Source organism: Equus przewalskii, chromosome 5, assembly GCF_037783145.1.
Source record: "Equus przewalskii isolate Varuska chromosome 5, EquPr2, whole genome shotgun sequence".
Classification (NCBI taxonomy): domain Eukaryota; kingdom Metazoa; phylum Chordata; class Mammalia; order Perissodactyla; family Equidae; genus Equus; species Equus przewalskii.
This window is the reverse complement of record NC_091835.1, coordinates 74,759,326-74,779,554: the sequence shown is the minus strand read 5'-3', so window position 1 is coordinate 74,779,554 and position 20,229 is coordinate 74,759,326. Positions and strand designations below refer to the sequence as shown.

General features: G+C 49.4%; 1 protein-coding gene across 2 annotated transcripts; it reads right to left on the bottom strand.

Moving 5' to 3' along the window:
- Window positions 1-3,604: 3,604 nt before the first annotated feature.
- On the bottom strand, window positions 3,605-18,656 carry ESYT1 (extended synaptotagmin 1). Of its 2 annotated transcripts, XM_070621618.1 has the most exons (31): window positions 16,653-18,656; window positions 14,988-15,029; window positions 14,668-14,802; window positions 14,473-14,546; window positions 14,272-14,344; window positions 14,027-14,116; window positions 13,789-13,844; window positions 13,241-13,364; window positions 12,978-13,154; window positions 12,771-12,853; window positions 12,430-12,478; window positions 12,218-12,304; window positions 12,025-12,117; window positions 11,725-11,796; window positions 11,490-11,576; window positions 10,553-10,702; window positions 10,070-10,225; window positions 9,760-9,936; window positions 9,513-9,595; window positions 9,340-9,388; window positions 9,141-9,230; window positions 8,928-9,023; window positions 8,580-8,651; window positions 8,419-8,505; window positions 6,014-6,154; window positions 5,743-5,897; window positions 5,538-5,636; window positions 5,323-5,454; window positions 5,140-5,245; window positions 4,658-4,707; window positions 3,605-4,464 (listed from the first exon to the last, which is right to left on the bottom strand). In XM_070621618.1, exons 1-31 carry the CDS (start codon window positions 17,046-17,048, stop codon window positions 4,425-4,427), a joined length of 3,321 nt encoding a protein of 1,106 aa, XP_070477719.1. In that variant the 5' UTR covers window positions 17,049-18,656; the 3' UTR covers window positions 3,605-4,424. The 2 variants fall into 2 exon arrangements, with proteins under 2 accessions (XP_070477719.1, XP_070477720.1); XM_070621619.1 differs by lacking the exon at window positions 8,928-9,023 and having other exon boundaries at window positions 16,653-17,145.
- Window positions 18,657-20,229: the final 1,573 nt, after the last annotated feature.

Genomic DNA, 20,229 nt, shown 5'->3' with positions numbered 1-20,229 from the left:
ATTGAAAAAAATAGCTGAGTTAGTGGATGGCATGGAGTTTAAATTCAGCTTTTGCTAATAAGGTGAATTTTGACAACTCTTTCTGGAACTTCTTTTTTTTTTTTTTTTTGAGGAAGATTAGACCTGAGCTAACTACTGCCAGTCCTCCTCTTTTTGCTGAGGAAGGCTGGCCCTGAGGTAACATCTGTGCCCATCTTCCTCTACTTTGTATGTGGGACGCCTACCACAGCATCTCATGACAAGCAGTGCCACGTCCGCACCCGGGATCTGAATTGGCGAACCCTGGGCCAGCGAGAAGCAGAACGTGTGTATTAACTGCTGGGCCACTGGGCCGGCCCCTGCTTGTGGAACTGAGTTTAGTCCTTTCCCCTGAGCCTTTCCTCTCCTCCCTGGGGAAGGGAAGATGATACAGCCCCCCTGAAGCAGTTATGAAATCTCCAGGTTCCTATTCCAGTGACCCTGCTTTAAGTTTTCCACTCTCCCTCCATCTTACCCACCTTTCAGGTGGTGGTTAGAACAGGCGGAGCGCAGCTTCTGCAGCTTGCATTCCAGGAAGGGTCCCCAAAGGAGAATTCAAGGTGAGCGGATCTGAGTGGGTATAAAATGCTTTCCATTTATCTGCCTGTCAGGTAGGCCTGAAGCCTTTTTGGCTATGGCTAAACATGCCATTAGACATTCTCTGATCCTGTGCTGTCGCACAGAGCTTCCAGGTCCACCAGGTTTAGGAACCCTTCCCCTGGAAAGCCCATGAGACGATAATGGTCAGCAGACAATGCCTGGGTGACAGACTTCATCACTGACTGATGATGAGTCTCACCAGAAACTCAACAGCAGCTGACCTTGACCATCCTCAGTGGGACCCACGTTCTCGGTGGCTGCAACCACCGCAGGCTCTGACCACTAATTCAACTGACGTGATTTGTGAATTGAATAAGGGCTTTTTAAAATCTTAACTTTCATTTTAATTAAATATGTATCGATATCTTCTCACATTTTTTTCCTTTAATTTTTTAATTTAAACAAAATTTTAGGGGCCGGCCCAGTGGCCGAGTGCTTAAGTTCACGTGCTCTGCTGTGGCCTAGGGTGTCGCCAGTTCAGATCCTGGGCACGGACATGGCACCGCTTGTCAGGCCATGCTGAGGCGGCATCCCACATGCCACAATTAGAAGGACCCACAACTAAAATATATAACTATGTACTGGGCGTATTTGGGGAGAAAAAGTAGAAATGAAAAAAAATGATTGGCAACAGTTAGCTCAGGTGCCAATCTTTAAAAAAAAATTTTAATTAAGGTATAATTGACATATAACACACTAGCTTCAGGCATACAACATGATTCAAATATTTGTATACACTATGAAATGATCACCATAATAAATCTAGTTAACATCTGTCACCTTACATATAAAATTTTTTTTCTTGTGATGAGAAATTTTAAGATCTACTCTCTTAGAAGCTTCTGGAATACAGCACTGTAGTAACCACGCTGCACATTACATCCCCATGACTTATTTTCTAACTGCAAGTTTGTACCTTTTGACCCCTTTACCCATTTTGCCCACCCCCTGCCTCTGGCAATCACCAATCTATTCTCTGTATCTGTGAGCTTGGGTTTTTTTTGTTTCTGTTTTTTTAGATTCCACACGTAAGTAAGATCATATGGTATTTGTCTTTCTGACTTATTTCACTTAGCATAATGCCCTTGAGGTCCATCCACATTGTTGCAAACAGCAAGATTTCATTCTTTTTGGTGGCCGAATAATATCCTGTTGTATATATATGCCATATGTTGTTTACCCATTCACACACTGATGGACACATCAGCTTCCCTATCTTGGCTATTGTAAATAATGCTGCAGTGAACACAGGGGTGCATATATCTTTTCAGGTTAGTAATATCGTTTTCTTTAGATAAATACCCAGAAATGGAATTACTGGATCATATGGTAGTTCCATTTTTAGTTTTTTGAGGAGTCTCCATACTGTTTTCCATAGTGACTGCCACAGCTTACATTTTCACCAACAGTGCACAGGGATCCTCTTTCTCCACATCCTGCCAACACTCATTTCTTGTCTTTTTGGTAATAGCCATTCTAACATTGTGAGGTGGTATCTTGTGGTTTCAATTTGCATTCCTCAGATGAATAGTGATGCTGAGCATCTTTTCATGAACCTGTTGGCTATCTGCATGTCTTCTTTGGAAAAATGTCTATTCAGATCTCCTGCCCATTTTTTAATTGGATTGGGTTTTGGTTTTCCTTTTTTGCTATTGAGTTGTATGAGTTCTTTATACATTTTAGATATTAACCCCTTATCAGATATATGATTTACAAATATTTTCTCCCAGTCTTCATTTTGTTAATTTTTGCGTATGGTGTAAAATAGTGATCCAGTTTTCCCAACACTGTTTAAGAGACTGTCCTTTCTGCATTGTACATTCTTGGCTCCTTTGTTGTAAATTAATTGACCATATATGTGTGGGTTTATTTCTGAGCTCTGTTCTGTTCCATTTGATTTGTTTCTGTTTTTATGCTAATAGCATAATGTTTTGATTACTATAGCTTTGTAATATAGTTTGAAATCAGGGAGCATGATGCCTCCAGCTTTGTTCTTCTTTCTCAAGATAGCTTTGGCCATTTGGGGTTGTTTATAGTTCCATACAAATTTTAGGATTGTTTGTTCTCTCTGTGAAAAATGCTGTTGAAATTTTGAAAGGGATTGCATTGAACCTGTAGATTGTTTTGGGTAGTATAGACATTTTAACAATACTAATTCTTCTAATCCATGGAAAGACTCATCTTTCCATTTATCTGTGTTCTTCAATTTCTTTCATTAGTGTCTTGAGTTTTCAGTGTACAGGTCTTTGACATCCTTGATTAAATTTATTCCTAAGTATTTTATTCTTTTTGATGCAGTTTTAAATGGGGTTATTTTCTTAATTTCCCTGATAGTTCATTATTAGTGTAGAAAAGCAACAGATTTTTGTATATTGATTTTGTATCCTGCAACTTTTCTGAATGCTTTTATTAGTTCTAACAGTTTTTTTGTGGGTTTTCTTTATATGTCATCTGCAGTGAGTTTTACTTCCTTTCTAATTTGGATGCCTTTTATTTACTTTTCTTGCCCAATTGCTGTAAGATTTCCAATACTATGTTGAATAAAAGTAGCAAGAATGGGCATCTTTGTCTTCTTTCTGATTTTAAAGGAAAAGCTTTCGGCTTTTCACCATTGAGTATGATGGGCTTGCCACTTATGACCTTTATTATGTCGATACATTCCCTCTATACTCATTCTGTTGAGTTTTTATCATAAATGGATGTTGAATTTTGTCAAATGCTTTTTCTGCATCTACTGAGATGCTCATATGATTTTTATCCTTCATTTTGTTTATGTGGTGTTATCACATTGATTGATTTGTGGATACTCAACCATCCTTGCATCCCTGGAATAAATCCCATTTGATCATAGTGTGTGATCCTTTTAATGTATTGCTTAATGTGGTTTGCTAATATTTTGCTGAGGATGAATACAGGCTTTTGACACTTGAAATAAACATCTGATGGGTAGGTTGGATTCCCTGTCCTTAAGGAAAAGAGCCACAGCTGGTTTGAGTATAATGTTTAATATAAGATACAGTGGATTGGCAGAATTGGTGTAAAATTAAGATTCAGTTCTAGTCAGTGAGTTGACAGCCTAGGAACCTGGACAAAAAATTGCCCTGCTGTCCCAAGTCCTCCAAGGCCCTCTGCACAGCACCAGCTAGAGGCGCCAAGACTGATATTCACTACTTGAAGGCTTGGGTAGAATCCAGGTGTTCCCAATTCCCAGAGTGAATCAAGAGACTGGCCCTAGTCATCATAGCAGGTGTAATTTTCAGAACAGGCTTGAGGAAAGTGGGGATAGAACTGGACACAGGGGCCTGGGTTGCTGTACATTTGCTACATGCAGTAGTCCAAGAGGCTCTTAGCTTGACTGGTCAGCCTATCCACCTTACCACTCATGTATTTACTCTCCCTGACTGTTCATGGTGGGGAAGAAGGTGACCTTCAAATTAAAAGAAAAAAGATCTTTCCAAAAGCTCTATTCGGCATAAGCTAATGCCACTGCTAGTGCTGCCAGTGGCCAGGCACAGATACAGAAGGCCCTGAGTTGGGAGGAAAGAAGAATGTGCAGGCAGAGAAATAGAAATAGCCAGCTCAGGTCTCCACCCCAGGAGCCCAGATGAATAAAGGCCGTGCAGTGAAGGGAAAAGTGGTCCTCCTCTTTGGTCAGGCAGAGGCCCTAGCATGGGCCTGGGAGGTGAGAGGGCTGAGGGGCACAGGCTCTGTCCTCAGGCCCTAGGCCTTAGGCTCATCACATTGACGCGGTGATGCAGCGAGAGGCAAGGCAAGGAGATGGCAGTCAGGCTGGCAATCCCCAGCTTCTAGGAGCTGCCTTTGTCCTTGTCATCCATGAGGTCATACCTGTGGAAACAAGCAGAGAAGGCTCAGAAAGATGACTCCTGTATACTCTTATAAATGAGACATGATCCAAGGGCTCTTATACTTCAGAGAATCAGTGGCTCTCAGCTCAGACTGCATTCTTTTTTCCCTTCCTATGATTAGGATTTCTCCTACTTAAATATCCAGGCCCATCCCCAGCCCATCAGATACTCACCACTGGGCTGCACCCTGGGAAAGGTCTATCTCAGCGAGGTCCAACTGCACCTGTGTTGGAGGATGGTAGGGGCAAGATGTTACTGTGGTCTCCAAAGACCATGTCCCATCACCACACATTCCTGGTCCCAAACCAGTGCAGAGGTGAGTGGGTCACCTGGAGAGTAGTGTCACCTGGGGTGCTTCCTCCCTGCCAGGGACTATAGCCTTGGTACTGGCAGTTTCTTCTGCTGCTTCTCTTTTTTTTTTTTTGGCTGAGAAAGATTACCCTGAGCTAACATCCACTGCCAATCTTCCTCTTTTTGTATGTGAGCCACTGCCACAGCATGGCCACTGACAGGCGAGTGGTGTAGGTCCACACCTGGGAACTGAACCTGGGCCACCAAAGCAGAGCATGCCAAACTTAACCACTAGGCCACTGGGGCTGGCCCTACTGGCAGCTTCTGACTCTCACCTTTGCCCTGCCCATCCTTGCTCTCTTACCTTTCCCAACAGCTCACGTTCTCTTGACATGAAGGAGGAATTAGACTTCACAGAGATGTCCAGCTTTCGCCGAAGAGCCTCATCCAGGGGCAGTTCCCACTCAAACCTGGGGAGGGATAAGTGTTGGGGGCAGGGCTCCTTCCTGAGCCTGCCGTCTCTCCACCTGAATGCCCACTGACTGACCGTTCATTGAATTCAGGATTTAGGGTCCTCTTCTTCTGTGAGGTCTTCCTCTTGGTGCCTCGATTCTTATCTGGCAGTAGCAACAGTGACACGTAGGGGTCAGGGGGATCCCGTCCATTCTGTCGAAGGGCCCTGCAACAGGAGGATAAAGGTGATAAGGTAACCCAAGGGAAGGGATGGAAGGAACCTGGAGGACAGGACAGATGGAGTCTCACCGGCAACTGTGAACAATGCTGACCAGCTTTCGTTCTTCACTGTAGTACCAAACAGTCAGTTTCACCTGGCCCAGAGGCCCAGCTGGGGCCTCAACGGGACTGTGGAGAGATGGAAATAGGTCTGGGAGAAGGGAGTGCCTAGGGAGCCTGTAGCTTCTCCATTATATTCCTCACTGCATCCCATCTTTCTGTCCCAGCCCTTTACCTGTCACCATGTGTTAGGCGCTGCCGGAGCTCTGGGGCTGAGGAGGTGATGTGAGGGAGTCCCCCCCAGAGCTCTAGTTCTTCACTCAGAGACGAGGAGCTGTGGCTATAGCTGTGGCTATGAGCTTCCACTCCCGAGTGCTGGGACACCAGGATCTAGGTGGACAGGAAAGCTGTCAGCTGGGCAGAGTCCTGCTCAGCTCCCTCCTGTGAGGACACAGCCCTCTGTTCCTGCCCTCCCTCCCCCCTGCCCACCATCTCCTGGCACTCACCCCTAGCTGTGCTCTCAGGAGCACCTGCCCTTGACCATTGTTGAGTGTAAACCAGCGGTCTAAGCAGAGCCGGTCAGCCACAAGGAGCTCCGAGAGGGGCAGGGATAATGAGCCCAGTGCACCAGTCCCCTCGCCCCGAACCTGTGGAGCAACAGGACTGTGATCAAGAGATAAATGATTTAATCCTGGTGTTCCAGGTCCAAACGCTTGGACTTGGCTATTTTGGAGAGAGACTCCCTTTTGTGAAGGGCAGGGAAGCCATAGTAACAGTGCTGGTCCTGCCTCCCTCCCTTCCTTCCTTCCCTTTTTTTTGGTGAGGAAGATTGGTCCTGATCTAACAGCTGTGCCGATCTTCCTCTATTTTGTATGTGGGATGCCACCACAGCATGGCTTGATGAGCAGTGTGTAGGTTTGCACCCACGATCTGAACCTGTGAACACCAGGCTACAGAAGTGGAGTGCATGAACCTAACCACTATGCCACCAAGCCAGCCCCTCTTCCTTTCTTTTTTTTTGAGGAAGATTAGTCCTTGGCTAACATCTGCTGCCAATCCTCCTCTTTTTGCTGAGGAAGACTAGCCCTGAGCTAACATCCATGCCCATCTTCCTCTACTTTATAAGTGGGACGCCTGCCACAGCGTGGCTTGACAAGTGGTGCATAGGTCCACACCCGGGATCCAAACTGGTGAACCCTGGGCCGCCAAAGTGGAACGTGTGAACTTAACTGCTGCGCCACCAGGCCGGCACCCCCCTTCCTTTCTCAACTGGGGTAGACTGTATTTTCTTTACTTTCTGAGCTTTCACAAATTATACCAGTAATACCTGTACAGGGTGGAGATTTTTCCATACTCCAAATGTAATGACTTTTCAAACCTTCCTGTTTTCTTTGTTCTGGCATAATTCTAACTAACATGCCTATGTCTCCATTTCATGATTTGCCAACTTAATATCTACTGACTCCCCGCTGTGCAAGGTGAGGAACTGAGCTCATGTGCACCTCTTCTCTACTTCTGCTGGTGTTAACAGTTACATTATTTCAAATTCTGGTTCCTATTCACGTGATTCTCTACTTGTTCTAGCAACTTTAGAAGGTATTTCTTGACTCCTCACTCCCTAAAAAGAGGAAATCAGCACTTCCATGTTACCTCCCACCCAGCCTCTCCCTTCCTCCCACACCTCTTCACTTTTGTTCACCCTCAACCCACTGAAATCTACTTTCTACTCCATTCACGCCACTGAAGTTGCTCCAATAATTAGTGACCTCTTGGTTTCCAAAGTCAGCGAATCATTTTCAGTCATCTGATTTTACCCCTCGGCAATATGTGGCCACTTCCTTTCTTTGGAAACGTTGTTCTTCTTTTGGCTTCTGTAACACACTCTTTCCTGGTGAGGGTCCCACTGCCCTGGCTACACTGCAGGCCCCTGAAGGGCTCTTCTTCCTCCGTCTGCCCTTTAACTGCTGGAGCGCCCAGGGTGTGCATCCTTTGCCTTCTTTTCACACTACACACGCCCTAAGAGATTTCGTTCACACCCAAGACTGCAATTGCTACCTGTTGCTTGCTCATGATGCGCAAACAAGAGGGAGAGGGAAGAACACCATAATGGGCCAGAGATCTCCCGTCTGGGTGGATGTCTCCCCGGATAACCCTCCGAGATCTCAAATGCAAAAACACCTGCTTTGTGCATTCCCTACATAGGCAATGGCACCTTTTTCTGTCCAGCCACCCCATGCCAAAAACCCAGGTGTTAGCATCTGAGCTGCTCCCTGTTCCTCCACCCCCTCCATGTCAAAATCACCACCAAATGCCATCAGGCCTTTGTCATTTCGTGCTTCATTTACTCTAATGGTCTCTTAACTGATCTACCTGCCCCCACTGCTGTCCTCCTCCAGCGCATTCTTTACCTTGCTGTCAGCACAGCCTCCTAAAATGCAAATCTGGATGTGTCACCTTCATTCCTTCAAATGCTTCCCTGTGACTTTAGGATAAATTCCAGATTCTTAGCAGAATATTCAAGAGCCCCTGTGATTTTACTCCTGCTAGCCTCTCGAATCTGTAATCTGCCTTCTTTCTCCTCCATTCTCTTCTGAGCCTGAAGAGTTTTCCTGAGCTTCCTTTCTTGGTCAGAGCCTGTTTACCCTTAGGCTCAGGGGTCACCTAAGGACGCCTTTCCTACTCCCTCCACCTTTTCCCCTAGTCAGAGTCAGACCCCTCCTCTTCCCCACAATGCCTTTTATCTCAGCAGGTATTATTTTGGAAGTATGCTCTGGTTATTTTTATCCCAAAAGAGAGAGTGAGCTCCATAAAGATGAGAACCAGATCTCTTATCTCTGAACGCCTGTGCCTGTGTCAGTGCCTGGCCCATGGCGGGACTCTACAGAATGTTTCTGGAATGAATTTATAGTACCTGCAACTCCAGGCTCTCACTGTTCGGTTTCCTGATGAGAAAGGAGGCAGTCTCGTCCCAGATAGGGGCTGAAGTTTGGGTGACAGTCTGGTGGAGATGAGGGCTTATGATCAGTGGTTGAAACTCCCTCCTCCTCTCAGCTGTCCCACATTTCCTATTACCTTCGTCTTATGAGTAGCATCTCCCACGGTGAGAGTGGCATAAGGGCTGGGAGGCTTGGTGCCCTTTCGGAGCTGCAGAGAGAACATGGTGTTAGTCTTAAATTTGGCCCTAGTTAGACAGATCCACCCCTCCCCTCACAAGTGACATCTACAGCCAGCGGCAATGTCCCCATTATCACTTGACAGCCACCACCCCTGTGGCCACGGACAGACATTTCTTCCCACCACAGCACAACCCTGGGAAAGAGAGGAATTTGGAATTTACTGTTCCCAATATACCAGGAGCACCTAGACCTGAGGGCGGTGGAGGAAGGGCCAGGCGCTACGGGCATGGGGAGCAGGGCTCACCGGCAGATCCTCAGCCCGTTCTAGGTGGACAGACAACAGGGCCGCCGCCAGTTCTGCACTCTTCTGGGTCTGAATCAAACTGTTCACCTGCAGCACCTGGGGAGGGTACACAGGGCTCGGAGTGTGCTGACTGACACCCCGGGGCCTGGCATCTGCCTTGAAGGCTCAGAGACGAGTTCAGCGTGACCCACCTGGGGTCCCTTCCTTCCTTACCTCCTCTAACTCAGCAGCAGTGGGACGGGGGCTCAAACGCTCCAGACGCAAGTGCAGACGGCCAGATGGGACGTCCTCCAGGGTGAGCCACTGCGGAAGTAGGCAGGGTTCAGACTTGGGGATGTGGGGACAGAGGGACCATGAGAGTGAGATGTGGGTCACGACCGGGAGGGACTGTTGACTCTGACCCCATGCTCACCTCATCAAGGAAGCCACTGTTGAGAACTGTGGTGAGACTCACTTTACACCTGTGGAGGAGAAAGGTTAAGAAAAGGCCGATGGTCACAGCCAAACCCCTGTCTCCCCGAGGCCAGACTTCCAGGGCACACAGAGGCCCAGCCTGGTTGCCCCTCTGGAGTCCTATCCTCTCACCTGCCCAGAAAGTCATCCTTGTCCAGGTCCTTGTCAAAAACCTCAACCTCCAGCTCTTGGCCTGGAATTGATGTAACGATCACCTAGTGGGAGGAAATAGTACGGACAAAGGGGATTCCCTTCTTTTCTTCTCCAAATGACTGGACCCCCCCAATCAACTGAGCTCCAGAGGTTTTCTGAAGTACTCTCAGAGCTAGGTGGAAGAACAGGGCGGGACTGGGAGGAGGCCTGGCCACTCGATTCTGACCTCAAAAACCTCATTCCAGCGGGGATTGAGATCTTCCCGAATAACACGGCTCCGGAAGCTTCGTCCTGCCAGCTTTAGTTTGACATAGGGGTCTGACTTGCCCTTCACCAAACCCCCCAAGAAACGGTCTTTGGCAATCAGGTCCTGGGCCTCTAATACATGGATCCGAAGCACATTCTGTAAAAGGGACAGACAGGGGCACCAGAGAGCAGTCAAAGAGAGAGAAACCTGTCAGAACCAGACCTGAAACAGGCTTTATACATCTAGGGGTTGGTGAACGGACCCTAGTCCTTTCTGGATATAAACTCACCTCAGTCCCAAAGTGACTGTCAGGAGTAGTGTGACAGGGTCGAGGTGGGATGTCCACACTGCTGCCTATCTGAGGATTCTCATTGTCCAGGTCCCAAGGCCCAGGAGAATCAGGCATGGCAGGGAAGCGCAATTCTGATGAATCCAAATACAAGATCTGTGAAGGGTAATGCGATTGTCAAATCAAAGAAGTGCAGCTAGCCACCAGCAGGCAAGGTACGTGGGGTGGGGGCAGAGTAGGGGCTTGGACAGGAAACCAAGTCCCTGCCTTGTCTGGGCTCGTCTCCAGAGGGTTCCCTCCACACTTGCCCTGCTCATACACCATTTCTTTCCCCAGTTAGATGAGCAAACATTTTTTATGTGCCTGCTCGGTGCTTCCACATGTACTAGCTCATTTAATCTTAGAGGATTCCCCTTCCTTACTCTTCATACCAAGGAATCCACAAGGCCCTTCCCCACCCTCACACTTCCTCCATCTCCATACCCTCATAACCAGCTTCATGTAGAGCCTGGTGTTTGGGCCAGAGCTGCTGAGCTGGAACCACTGGTCCAGGGTGAGTTCAGGGGCAGTCAGCAGGCGAGCCAGAGGCAGGGTCAGTGCCCCTAAAGTCAGGGCCCTGGAGTCATCCTTCACCTGTAGGCACAGGATTGGGGGATGTAGTGAAGAGATTAGGGAGAAGGGAGACATACTGGGGAAATTTACAACATGGCTGCAGCTTTATTCTCTCTGTGCCAATCACAAACCTTCTGCTCCATCAAGGCCATCTTTCTCCAGTCCTCTGCCCAGTCCATGGTCCCTTCCAACTTTGTTCATTCTGTTCCCTTTACCTGAAAAATTCTCATTCTCCTTCTCTCTGCCTATTGAAATCCTACTTATCCCTTCAAGGCCCACTTAAAATCCTAGTTCCTTCACAAAATCTCTCTAGTTACTCCAGCCTCTATACCTTTCTCTGGCCATCCTTAGCACTGTACTATGGGAATTTTACATGCACTAGTTAATATTTAATCATTCTTGGATATATTATATATATATCATCCTTGGTTTTATATATGTGTGTCTTGTCAGTTATGAAACTAACGAGTAAGTTTTGTGAAGGCAGATACTCTGTTTTATGCTTTTTCTATGAACTTTAAAATGCTAGGTGTCTAAGAGGTACTCAATATGTTCTTTTTTAAAGAAATAATTTTATTGAGGCATAATTTACACACCATAAAATCACTCATTTTGAGTGTACAATTCTTAATTATAAAAAACGATTCTAGAGTGATAAGTGGGGAATAGCAGAGAGAGAGTGGAGGAGGTAGAGAACCTAGGCAGATTGAAAATAGAGTTCAAAGGAGAAGATGGAGAGAAGAAATGATCGAGATCTGGGAAGACCGAACAGGGTACTGACGAGGGGCCAAAAAGGTGATTATCTCACCTGCACATCAAGCTCCTGGCTTCGAGGGTCTTGCAGGAAGAACCGGAAGGCCTCCTCCCACACTGGGCAGTTGGTGCTGTAGAGCGCCTGGAGATGTGCAGGAAGTGATTAAGGGCACAGTACCGTTCCTGTTTCTCCAGGACACCTAGCCCTTGCAGGCATTCTAACTGGGAGACTTAATCCCGAGAATGGTCCTCCCTCCCCCTGGGCCCACACATGACGTCTTGGCCCTCACCTTGCTCTCCTGGGTCACATCCTGAATTGACAGCTGTACCATGGGGTTAGGTTCCTTGTTCCCCTTCTTCAGCTGTAGGGGGTAAAATTCAGAAGTCACCATCTTGGGTGTTTTGGTTTTGTTTCAGAGAAGGAAGGTGGGCTCTCATCAGAATCTTTTCTCTGACGTGGCTCTGATCCCCTCCTTGGAACCCTTGTGTCACACATTGTTGCTTTAAGAGCAAAGCAGGCTGGGGCAAGGGAGGGTGTGGGAATGTGCATCAGGGTTCCCTGTTCACCTGTCCTCAGAAACCACACTCACAGGAAGATCCTGGGCCCGATCCAGATAGACAGCTAAGATGGCGGCTGATGGGGGCTCTGGTCGGGAGGAGATGCCTCGATTCCACTGTAGAACCTGAGGGGTTGGTAGTAGTCAGACCTTGGTTCCCCCCAGGTCCCTATACTTCCAGCGACCTATTTCTCCCTACAAGCTTCCTGTTTCCCATGTTGGTTACCTCCTCCAGTTTTTCTGCATCTGGCAAAAGCGACAGCCATTCTAGCCTTAGGTGAACTTGGCCTTGCCCGCCTTGAAGAGGGAACCACTGGAAGGAGAGGTAGAAGAGAATGAGGTGTAGTAGAGATCAGACACCCACCTCTCCCCTGCCAGTGCAGCAACTATTGTCTGCTCAGTGGGTGAGACACCCCCCTTCCTCTTCTCTCAACTTACATCATCCAGTACTCCAGCCTGCAATACCTTCCCTACATCCAGCTTCATTCTGGGGGGTGAGGGGAGAGGGAGCGGCAATGAAAGGGAAAAAAGAGGAGTGTTATAATTAGTAGCATGACACTGGCCCTTCACTCACCCACCTAGAAATAACTGGCAGATCTCAGACTCCCTTCAACTTATACTCAGGAAACATTTATGTGTATGTGTGCATGTGAGGACAAGGGGTGGGGAGGTTGGGAAGGAAAATGATACGTGATTCTCAGGCCCAAAAAAGGGTTATAATTACCTCTGGGACCTTGTAGCATTGGGGCTTTAGAATCCTAACAGAGGCAGAGTCTCACCTGCCCAGAAAGTCATCTTTGTCTGGATCCTTGTCAAACACCTCCACCTCAATCTCCTGCCCTGGGACCTCGTGTACTATCACCTGAAGAACACAGAGGGATCAGGGCCTCATGGGCTGCAGTTGCAAGGAGCATCAATCAGCATCTTCTTTCACAACCTCCTGGGGCCGCCCCATTCCACACAGCCCCACTCCTCAGCTCTCCCACCTCATAAGTCTCTCCCCACTGGGGGTTGAGTTCCTCATTGATGACACGACTGCAGAACGTCTGGGTGCCCACTCTCACAAGTGCGTAGGGGTCTGACTTGCCCTCAATCAGGCCCTTGACGTATTTGTCCTTGGAGCTCAGCTGTCGAGCAGCAAGCAGATGAATCCGAATAATGCCCTGAGAGCAGGAATCAGATAATGAGAAACTAAGGACGCAGCACAGGGTCAGAGAGAAGGATCTATCTCCTGGGGGAGAGGCCATACCCTGGGAAGAGGGGAACGCAACTGGGCCACATCTTGAAGGTCAGGCACAAGGGGCACCAATAATCGGTTGGGCAACACGAGAAAGGCAGCGATAGAATCCATTATCATGGTGTCAGAGAGTGAGCTAAATGGGGGAGTAGAAGAGGAAGTGAGTGTAGCCCCACCTTCCAGTATCCCCCCACCCCCAGCTCCGTTCCCACAACCAAGAGAGACCTAAAGCTAGAGGGAAGTCCTGTCTTGAAAATCTCTTTTTGCTACTTCTACCCTAATTTCCCTCCCACCGCTCTGTCCCTTCACTGCCATCCCAGCTCTTCTTTCTCTTACTGCCCCTGCTGAGCAGTCTGCAGCCCTCTTGGTTCTCTACCAAAATGCATGCTGCCCCCACAGAAGAAGAGTTACAGTATGAAACTTTTCAAGGGTATCTGTCTTATCCCTCCAACTAGGGTCAAGGTCCTGCTGGCACCGGCAGCACTCTTTACTGTTTTGTATCCCTTAAACCCCAGGCCAGGGCTGGCACACTTAGCAGGTGCTCAGTAAGTCCCTGATACCTGAGTCCTGGGATATCCAGCAGGTTGGTCATCCCTGTCCAGTTGATATCTAGGGTCTGGAAGGAAAGGGCAGGGGGATCAGCACAGAGCCTATGGTGGTGTGGTCACACCCACCCAACAATTGCCAGACCCCTCAGCCTTCTTGTCAATTCCCTCCAACCATTCCTCATAGCTGGCAGCCTCACCCTCCCAATCCTGTTCCCCCTGCTTCCCCCTCCCCCTCAACGTTTTCCCTTACCGGGCGTCGGATAAAGAACATTGACACAGCCCCCACGATAGGAAGGTCCCCAATGAGTGGCTCAAGGATCACCCGCAAGACACCATGTAGCTGGGGCAAAAGAAGATCAAAGCCTTTCCTCAGAAAAGGACTTCTCCCCCTCCCACACTTCCCAGCCTTGGTTTTTCCAACCTCCCACTTCCCCATGTCCAGTGAAACTTAGGGCAAAGGCTCCTTATTATGGGGGCCCCTGACATCTGCCGCACCTGCATGCCCTTGACTCCTGCTTTGCAGAAATATTTCTTCACTTCCACATCAATCTGTACGTCACCTACATAGCTGGGGATTGGTGAGGAAGAAAACAAAGAGGGTTAGTACTACGCTGAAGTGGGGCAGGGGGAGTGAAGTAGTCAGAGGGACCAGGATCCTGTTGAAGGGGAAGTGGGAAGACTGGTGAGTGGCATTACCTGATGTTCAAGTCCAGCAGGATCTGTTGTTTGCTCTGACCAGTGTGAACTTTGACTCCTAGGATGCGCAATGGCTGGAGAGAGATGAGTTCTTGAGAGAGAGGAGAAGGAACGGGAGGGGTACCCCAGTCCCCTTTTGCCACCCAGCTTCCCTATCCCATCTCTTCCCTTCCATTATTTTACCCCTGCGTATACCTTTTCACCCAGTTCCACTCGTGTAAATGTAAATGTTTGCAGGTGGGTGTTAGATCCTCGAACAGCTGGGGCCACAGTTTCAGCCAAAAGCTTCTCCATATACTGGCCCAGGAAGGGCCAGACCTGGGCCACAATCTGAGAGGAGAGGGAGCCCATCATAGGAGAGCCCAATCCTCCCTCTAAAGGCAAGTTCCTTCAGAATCCTCCCAACAGGGGGCCCTGGGAACTAGGCTAGAATTGAGGTGTGGTAGGGCCTGGCAAGAGGAAGGAACCCCATGCCCCCCTCGTGAAAAATAAAAATCAAGACAATCAACCCTCACCTTATTTAGCCACTCAGCCTTTTCCACATCTGGGAAGCTGACCTGGAGGTGGGGAAGGCAGAGATAAAGATGAGCACACGCTCCACCAGTGATTTCCTACTAAGATGCCAGGTGGGATGCCCACAGAGAAAAGAAAACATAAGTGTGACAGGGCCTCCTCCCACTCAGGGGCTGGGGGAGGGGTTAGGATGTCCTGAGGATTCATTCCTCCCCAGGGCTGGGGGGCACTGTTGTCTCTCCGACAAGGGGAGCTGACAGGGTGTAGGCCACACAGAGCAGTTCTGTGGATAGCTCAGGGATGTGAAATGATGACAGCTGCTGGGGCACAGAAGAGAAGGGAGAAGGACACATTCTTTCTGGAGGGGGAGGTCCTGTCAAATCAGAGTTTGAGGAGGAAATCCTGGGATTGGAGAAGTCCTGGTTCCTTTTTCCAGCCTTCCTTCCTCCCCTCGGACTGGGGCTTGTACACCAAGAAGGTGAAGAGGGAACCAGCTCCTGGAGTCAGGGAGGGGCCAGAAGAGCTACTTGGGCCCTGGCCGTGTTTTTTCTTTCTTTCTTTTTATCAGTGTGACTCCTTTTATAGGAAAGAAGGAAGTGCTTTGAGTGGAGGGGAAGAGATGGGGTAGCTGCTTCAGGAGAAAGATTAGTTTCCATGATGAGTAGGGGGAACAGAGACAGCTGCTGCCTGAGCAATGAGTCCCCTAGGACCGTTTCTCCTCCTTTCTCCTCCCCAGTCGAGGGCCTGGGCACCATGGCTCTGCCTGCCTAGTGTCAACTTTGATTCCTCTCTTCTGCCATCGTCCCCCTAGACCGGCACCTCTGCTAAGGAGAAGCAGGACCGGAGGGGCAGGGAGGGGCCGGGTAACGGGGTGCAGCCTCTGCTAGGTCAGAGAGAAGGCATCCGGCCCCTCACCACAGGAGAGGGGGCGTAGAAATAAGGGTCCTGGCCCCAACCAAGCACGCGAAGCCCACAGTCCGGAAAAGGGTGGGGCCGGCCAGGGGCGGTGGAGTGTGGGCAACGGGCACTGCCGCAGTCGCACTCCCCTCCCCCAGCACCCCCGCCCTTCGGCCAGCAGCTGCCTCCGCTGCGCTGCGGCCCGGCCGCCTGAGGCTGGAAGGCGAGGGCCAGAGGATTGGTCCAGGTGCGGGGGCTTGGCGGGGCAGTGCTCCCGGGGCTGGTTCCCAGCGGGTACCCGGGGATAAGAGGGGGGGAAAGCAAGAAGAACCCATGGCCTTAAATAGGTACAAAGTCTTGAGAGGACAGGAGAGGAGAGGGAACCCTCAGAGCGGCAGCGGTTTCGGGGATGCCCAGGAGCGGCCGCGGCGCGAGTGGCCCCAGGGCGAGGAGGGGCGCTCGAGCGGCCTGGCGGGGAGGGAGGCGGGCTCCCCGAACATTACTGCTCTTGCCAAGCGGAGAGGAAGGAGGACTGATTCTGTGTAAGGATCCGGATCTGGGCGTGCGGGGGGGCGGGGGAGAGGAGACTGGAGAGCCGGTCCCAAGAGTGGCGCGTCCCAGAGGCTGGCGGCCAGCGGGGTGAGAGGGGAAAGTCTGGGGACCACTGTCCCAAGGGCGGGGCGCTGACTTTAGGGTAGGGAGGGAGAGCCCTAGAACTGAGGGGCTAGAAGGGGACTCTACTGCACTGAGGATCGAGGGTGGTCGCTCACCCAGGCAGGTAGCTCTCGATGGCTCATATAAAGTGTTTTCGCCGTGAGCTGCTCCTCGTCGTCCAGCAGCTGCCGCGCTACTCGAAGACTCCGTTCTTTCTTGTCGCGGACCCGGCGCCAGCCCAGGTAGAGGGCGAGGCCGAAGAGCACGAAACCCACGCTGAGTCCTATTGCCCCGGCCAGGTACACCGGCACCAGCACCAGCAACCGCCGCCCGAACGAAGACAGCACCGCCAGGGCCTCACCGGCAGCACTTGGGGCGGCGGGTTGGTTCCCAGAACTCGGATTCGGCTTCGTGTGAGCAGTGGGGGGCTGGTCAGGGGGGTCAGAAGGAGCAGAGGGCTGCTCCACGGGTCTGGGGCTGGGGCTGGAGTCGTCTCCAGGGGAGCGCTCCATGGTGCCACCTCTGGGAGGATCCGCCCGACCCACACAACGGCTAGAGGTTGCCTCGTCTCGCAACTAGCTCCCGCTGCAAACCGTAAACCCCAGAATGGGGGAGGGGACTTCAAGCCACGCCCCCTCTTTCTGGCGGCTCGGGTTGGTGCGCACCTCACAGACTAAGGTGGAGTCAAAAGATTGAAACCCTGCCTCTCTTCCGCGGGCCTGGGAGAGGCCTCCGGAGAGGCAGGACCTCCTTGATTGGACCAGCGTGCCAAGATGGGAGGTCTGGGATGGCGGGAAAAGGAGGAAAGAGGCTAAAGAGAGGCATTTGATTGGCCAGAACGAGAAGGAGGCGTGGTGTACCATTTAAAGAAGAGAGCCGGGCCCAGGAGGTCCCCCACGTGGGACTGGAGCGCCTGTGGTATGACGTCATGCAGAGCCGCACCGCCAATTACTGGGTTTTTGAAGGAGTTGGAGTTGCGAGGTTCAGTTGTGAAGGGTCAGGATTGCCTTCCAATCCATTCGGACGGTTTGGCAGGGTTTGGTCGAGATTCCTACATGTTGATTTGTCAGCTTTCCCTAGCTTTTATACTCTAAGCACATTTCTTATCCTTCAATTTTTTTCCTGGCTGTACTTACAAAAAGAAAGGAAGATATGCTATTGGGAATGAAAATGTTCGATGACCAACCCTGTCTATCGTGTCCCCAGTCCTCTACGTTATCTATGCAGTGTAACGACAGACACTAGAGAAAACTGGAGAATCCAAGAATCACAGAGTTGAGACAAACCAGCCTTCAGGGAAGGGGGGCGCGAAGCGGAGTGAAGAGGAAGTGAGACTTGCTTTCTTTTTAGAACTCTCCAAGAGTTAGTCCATTCTATCTCGATCAGAGGGCAGATTAAAACAATGGACTCCAGAAACGAAGGAGCGGGGAGCGGGGAGCGGGGAGCGGGGGGGGGGGGGGGGGGACGACGAGGGTCAGCTGCACGCTGCAGCAGAAATGATTACACTTTCCAAGAATTTCCTGACCCTGAGGAACTGCTAGGACACTAAATTGAGAAACCAAGAGTAATGAGATGATTCTTTTTCTCACTTGCCCGAGTCGGAAGGAAGGTTTGGAATACAGTCAGATGTGGAACTAACGCAGTTCTACATTGTACCGTGCAGGTTTAGGAAGGGAAAAGTGCAGGGTACTGATGATGACCACTGTTACTAGTGAACTGAACTCAGAGGTGGAGTGTTGTCCAGAGACACACAAACTAGACTGACTGGAAGCCCAGGAGAGAAGAGTTGGTCATAAGATGATTACCTTTTAATGCAGTATATGTGGGGCCTGTTGTGTTACTCTGTTTGATGCAGCAGGAGAACTAGGGTTGACTGCTGGGGAGAGATTAGGTCTCCAGCTGATAAATTTTATCTGGCTCTGCAGGGCATAGATTTCATCAGGCTGTGTTTCATCAAAGCTGCTTAAAACCAATTGCTGCCCAGCCTTCCTCTTTTAATTTTAAACTTTCTTACTTCCCTTTCTCTACTTCTTTGAGGCTAACAGTGTCTAGACTGCTTCATTCAGTTTGCAGAACTGTATAAAGAACAATTTTCTATCTGCCTCCTATATCCTCCTTATACTTAGAGGTGAGGAGGTAGAAAAAGAGCTCAAGGAGTTTGGAGGAGATAAAAGTGATTGGCTCACCAACTGATGAAGCAGAACTATAGCAGGAAAATAGACGAACCTCCTTAGTGGGAAACCTCTCTATAAACTGAAAATTGCAAAGCACTGGAGTAGGGGGAGGGGGTCCCTCAGACGGGAGGGTGGACAGGGTGACCTATGGAGGTTCCTTTCCAAACTCCTCCTCCCCTTTCTCACCCCATCTAGATTATCAGACCCCCCCCCCCCCCCCCCCCACTGAAGATGGTATATGGAGGATGAAAGCTCAGCCTCAGGAAGGTCTCTTCCAAGCTGGGACCCAGGAGCCACAGGATCAACAGCTGCAATGCAGGCACCAGAACAAGTAAACAGGGTGGGTCCCCGCCCATTGCCAATTCTGCTGCCCAGGTGCCACCTGGTGGTGGTAAGCAGTAAGTGGGTAACAGGAAAAGGATGGCCATTTGTTAGAGGAAGTGTCTAAGTGAGGAGAGTACCAAGATTTCCTGGATTTGCAATCTGCATTTATATGTAAACTACAATTGCCCCCTAGGGGAGGCAGAGGGTTGGATGTGATAATCTGGTCCCAGCCCACTCTCCAAGATGGAAGGGGCAACAGGATTTGAGGAAATTTCCTCTGTATTATTCCTTGCAGGTTACTGCAAAGTAGTGGTCCCATTGTTGGATGGCTCTATCATTAGAACTTTCATACCAAGTCTGGAGTCAGACTGCCTGAATAGATTCCTGGCTCCGTTCTTTAATAGTTGTGGAACCCTCGGTTAATTACCCTCTTTAAGCCTGCTTTCTCCTGGGCAAAACAGGCACAAAAATAGTACCCATCGTGTCAATAAGAGATTGCATGTAAAGTGCTCAGCACAGTGCCTTGGCTTATATTGAGTACTCAGTAAATGTTAGCTATTATTCTACAACTCCGTTTATTTCTTATGCAGCAACGTAGGACCTTTTCTCCATTGGGCAGCCCTTCAAATATCTGAAGACATCTATGGGGTCTCCCCCTAGTCTTGTCAATTTTTCTCACCTATTCCACTGATTTGTCAACGGCCCCCTTTAAAAACTACACTTAGAAGAACACACAATGCTGTAGGAGTGGTTCCACTCAGACATGGTAGAACTGCTATATTTACAATGCATGACTATGGTTACCTTTATGGAGCTCTTAGAAAGGTGCCTAGAACACAGCAGACTCTTTTTATGAACTGACATATTATGAGGACTAAGATTTTAATTTTTTGTAGCCAGTTGGAAGTCCCGTGTTGTTCTCATGTGAATTAGTGCTAATGTAGATCTCTGCATTTGCTCCTCAGACAGGCTCAAGCAATTTTTTAGGGGGAGGGTCAATCAAAATCATCCAAATTGACCCCTTGGATTAGTCAATCCAAGTTACAGACACTTTCAGTATCACCTAGTACTTCCTTGTGTTACTGTTGATAACAGGGCTTCTCATACTTTTATACAAGTTAAAAAAAACAAAACACATAGCCCTTAGCTATATCACGGGAGACTAGAGATTTCTCTAACATGAATGGACTAATCA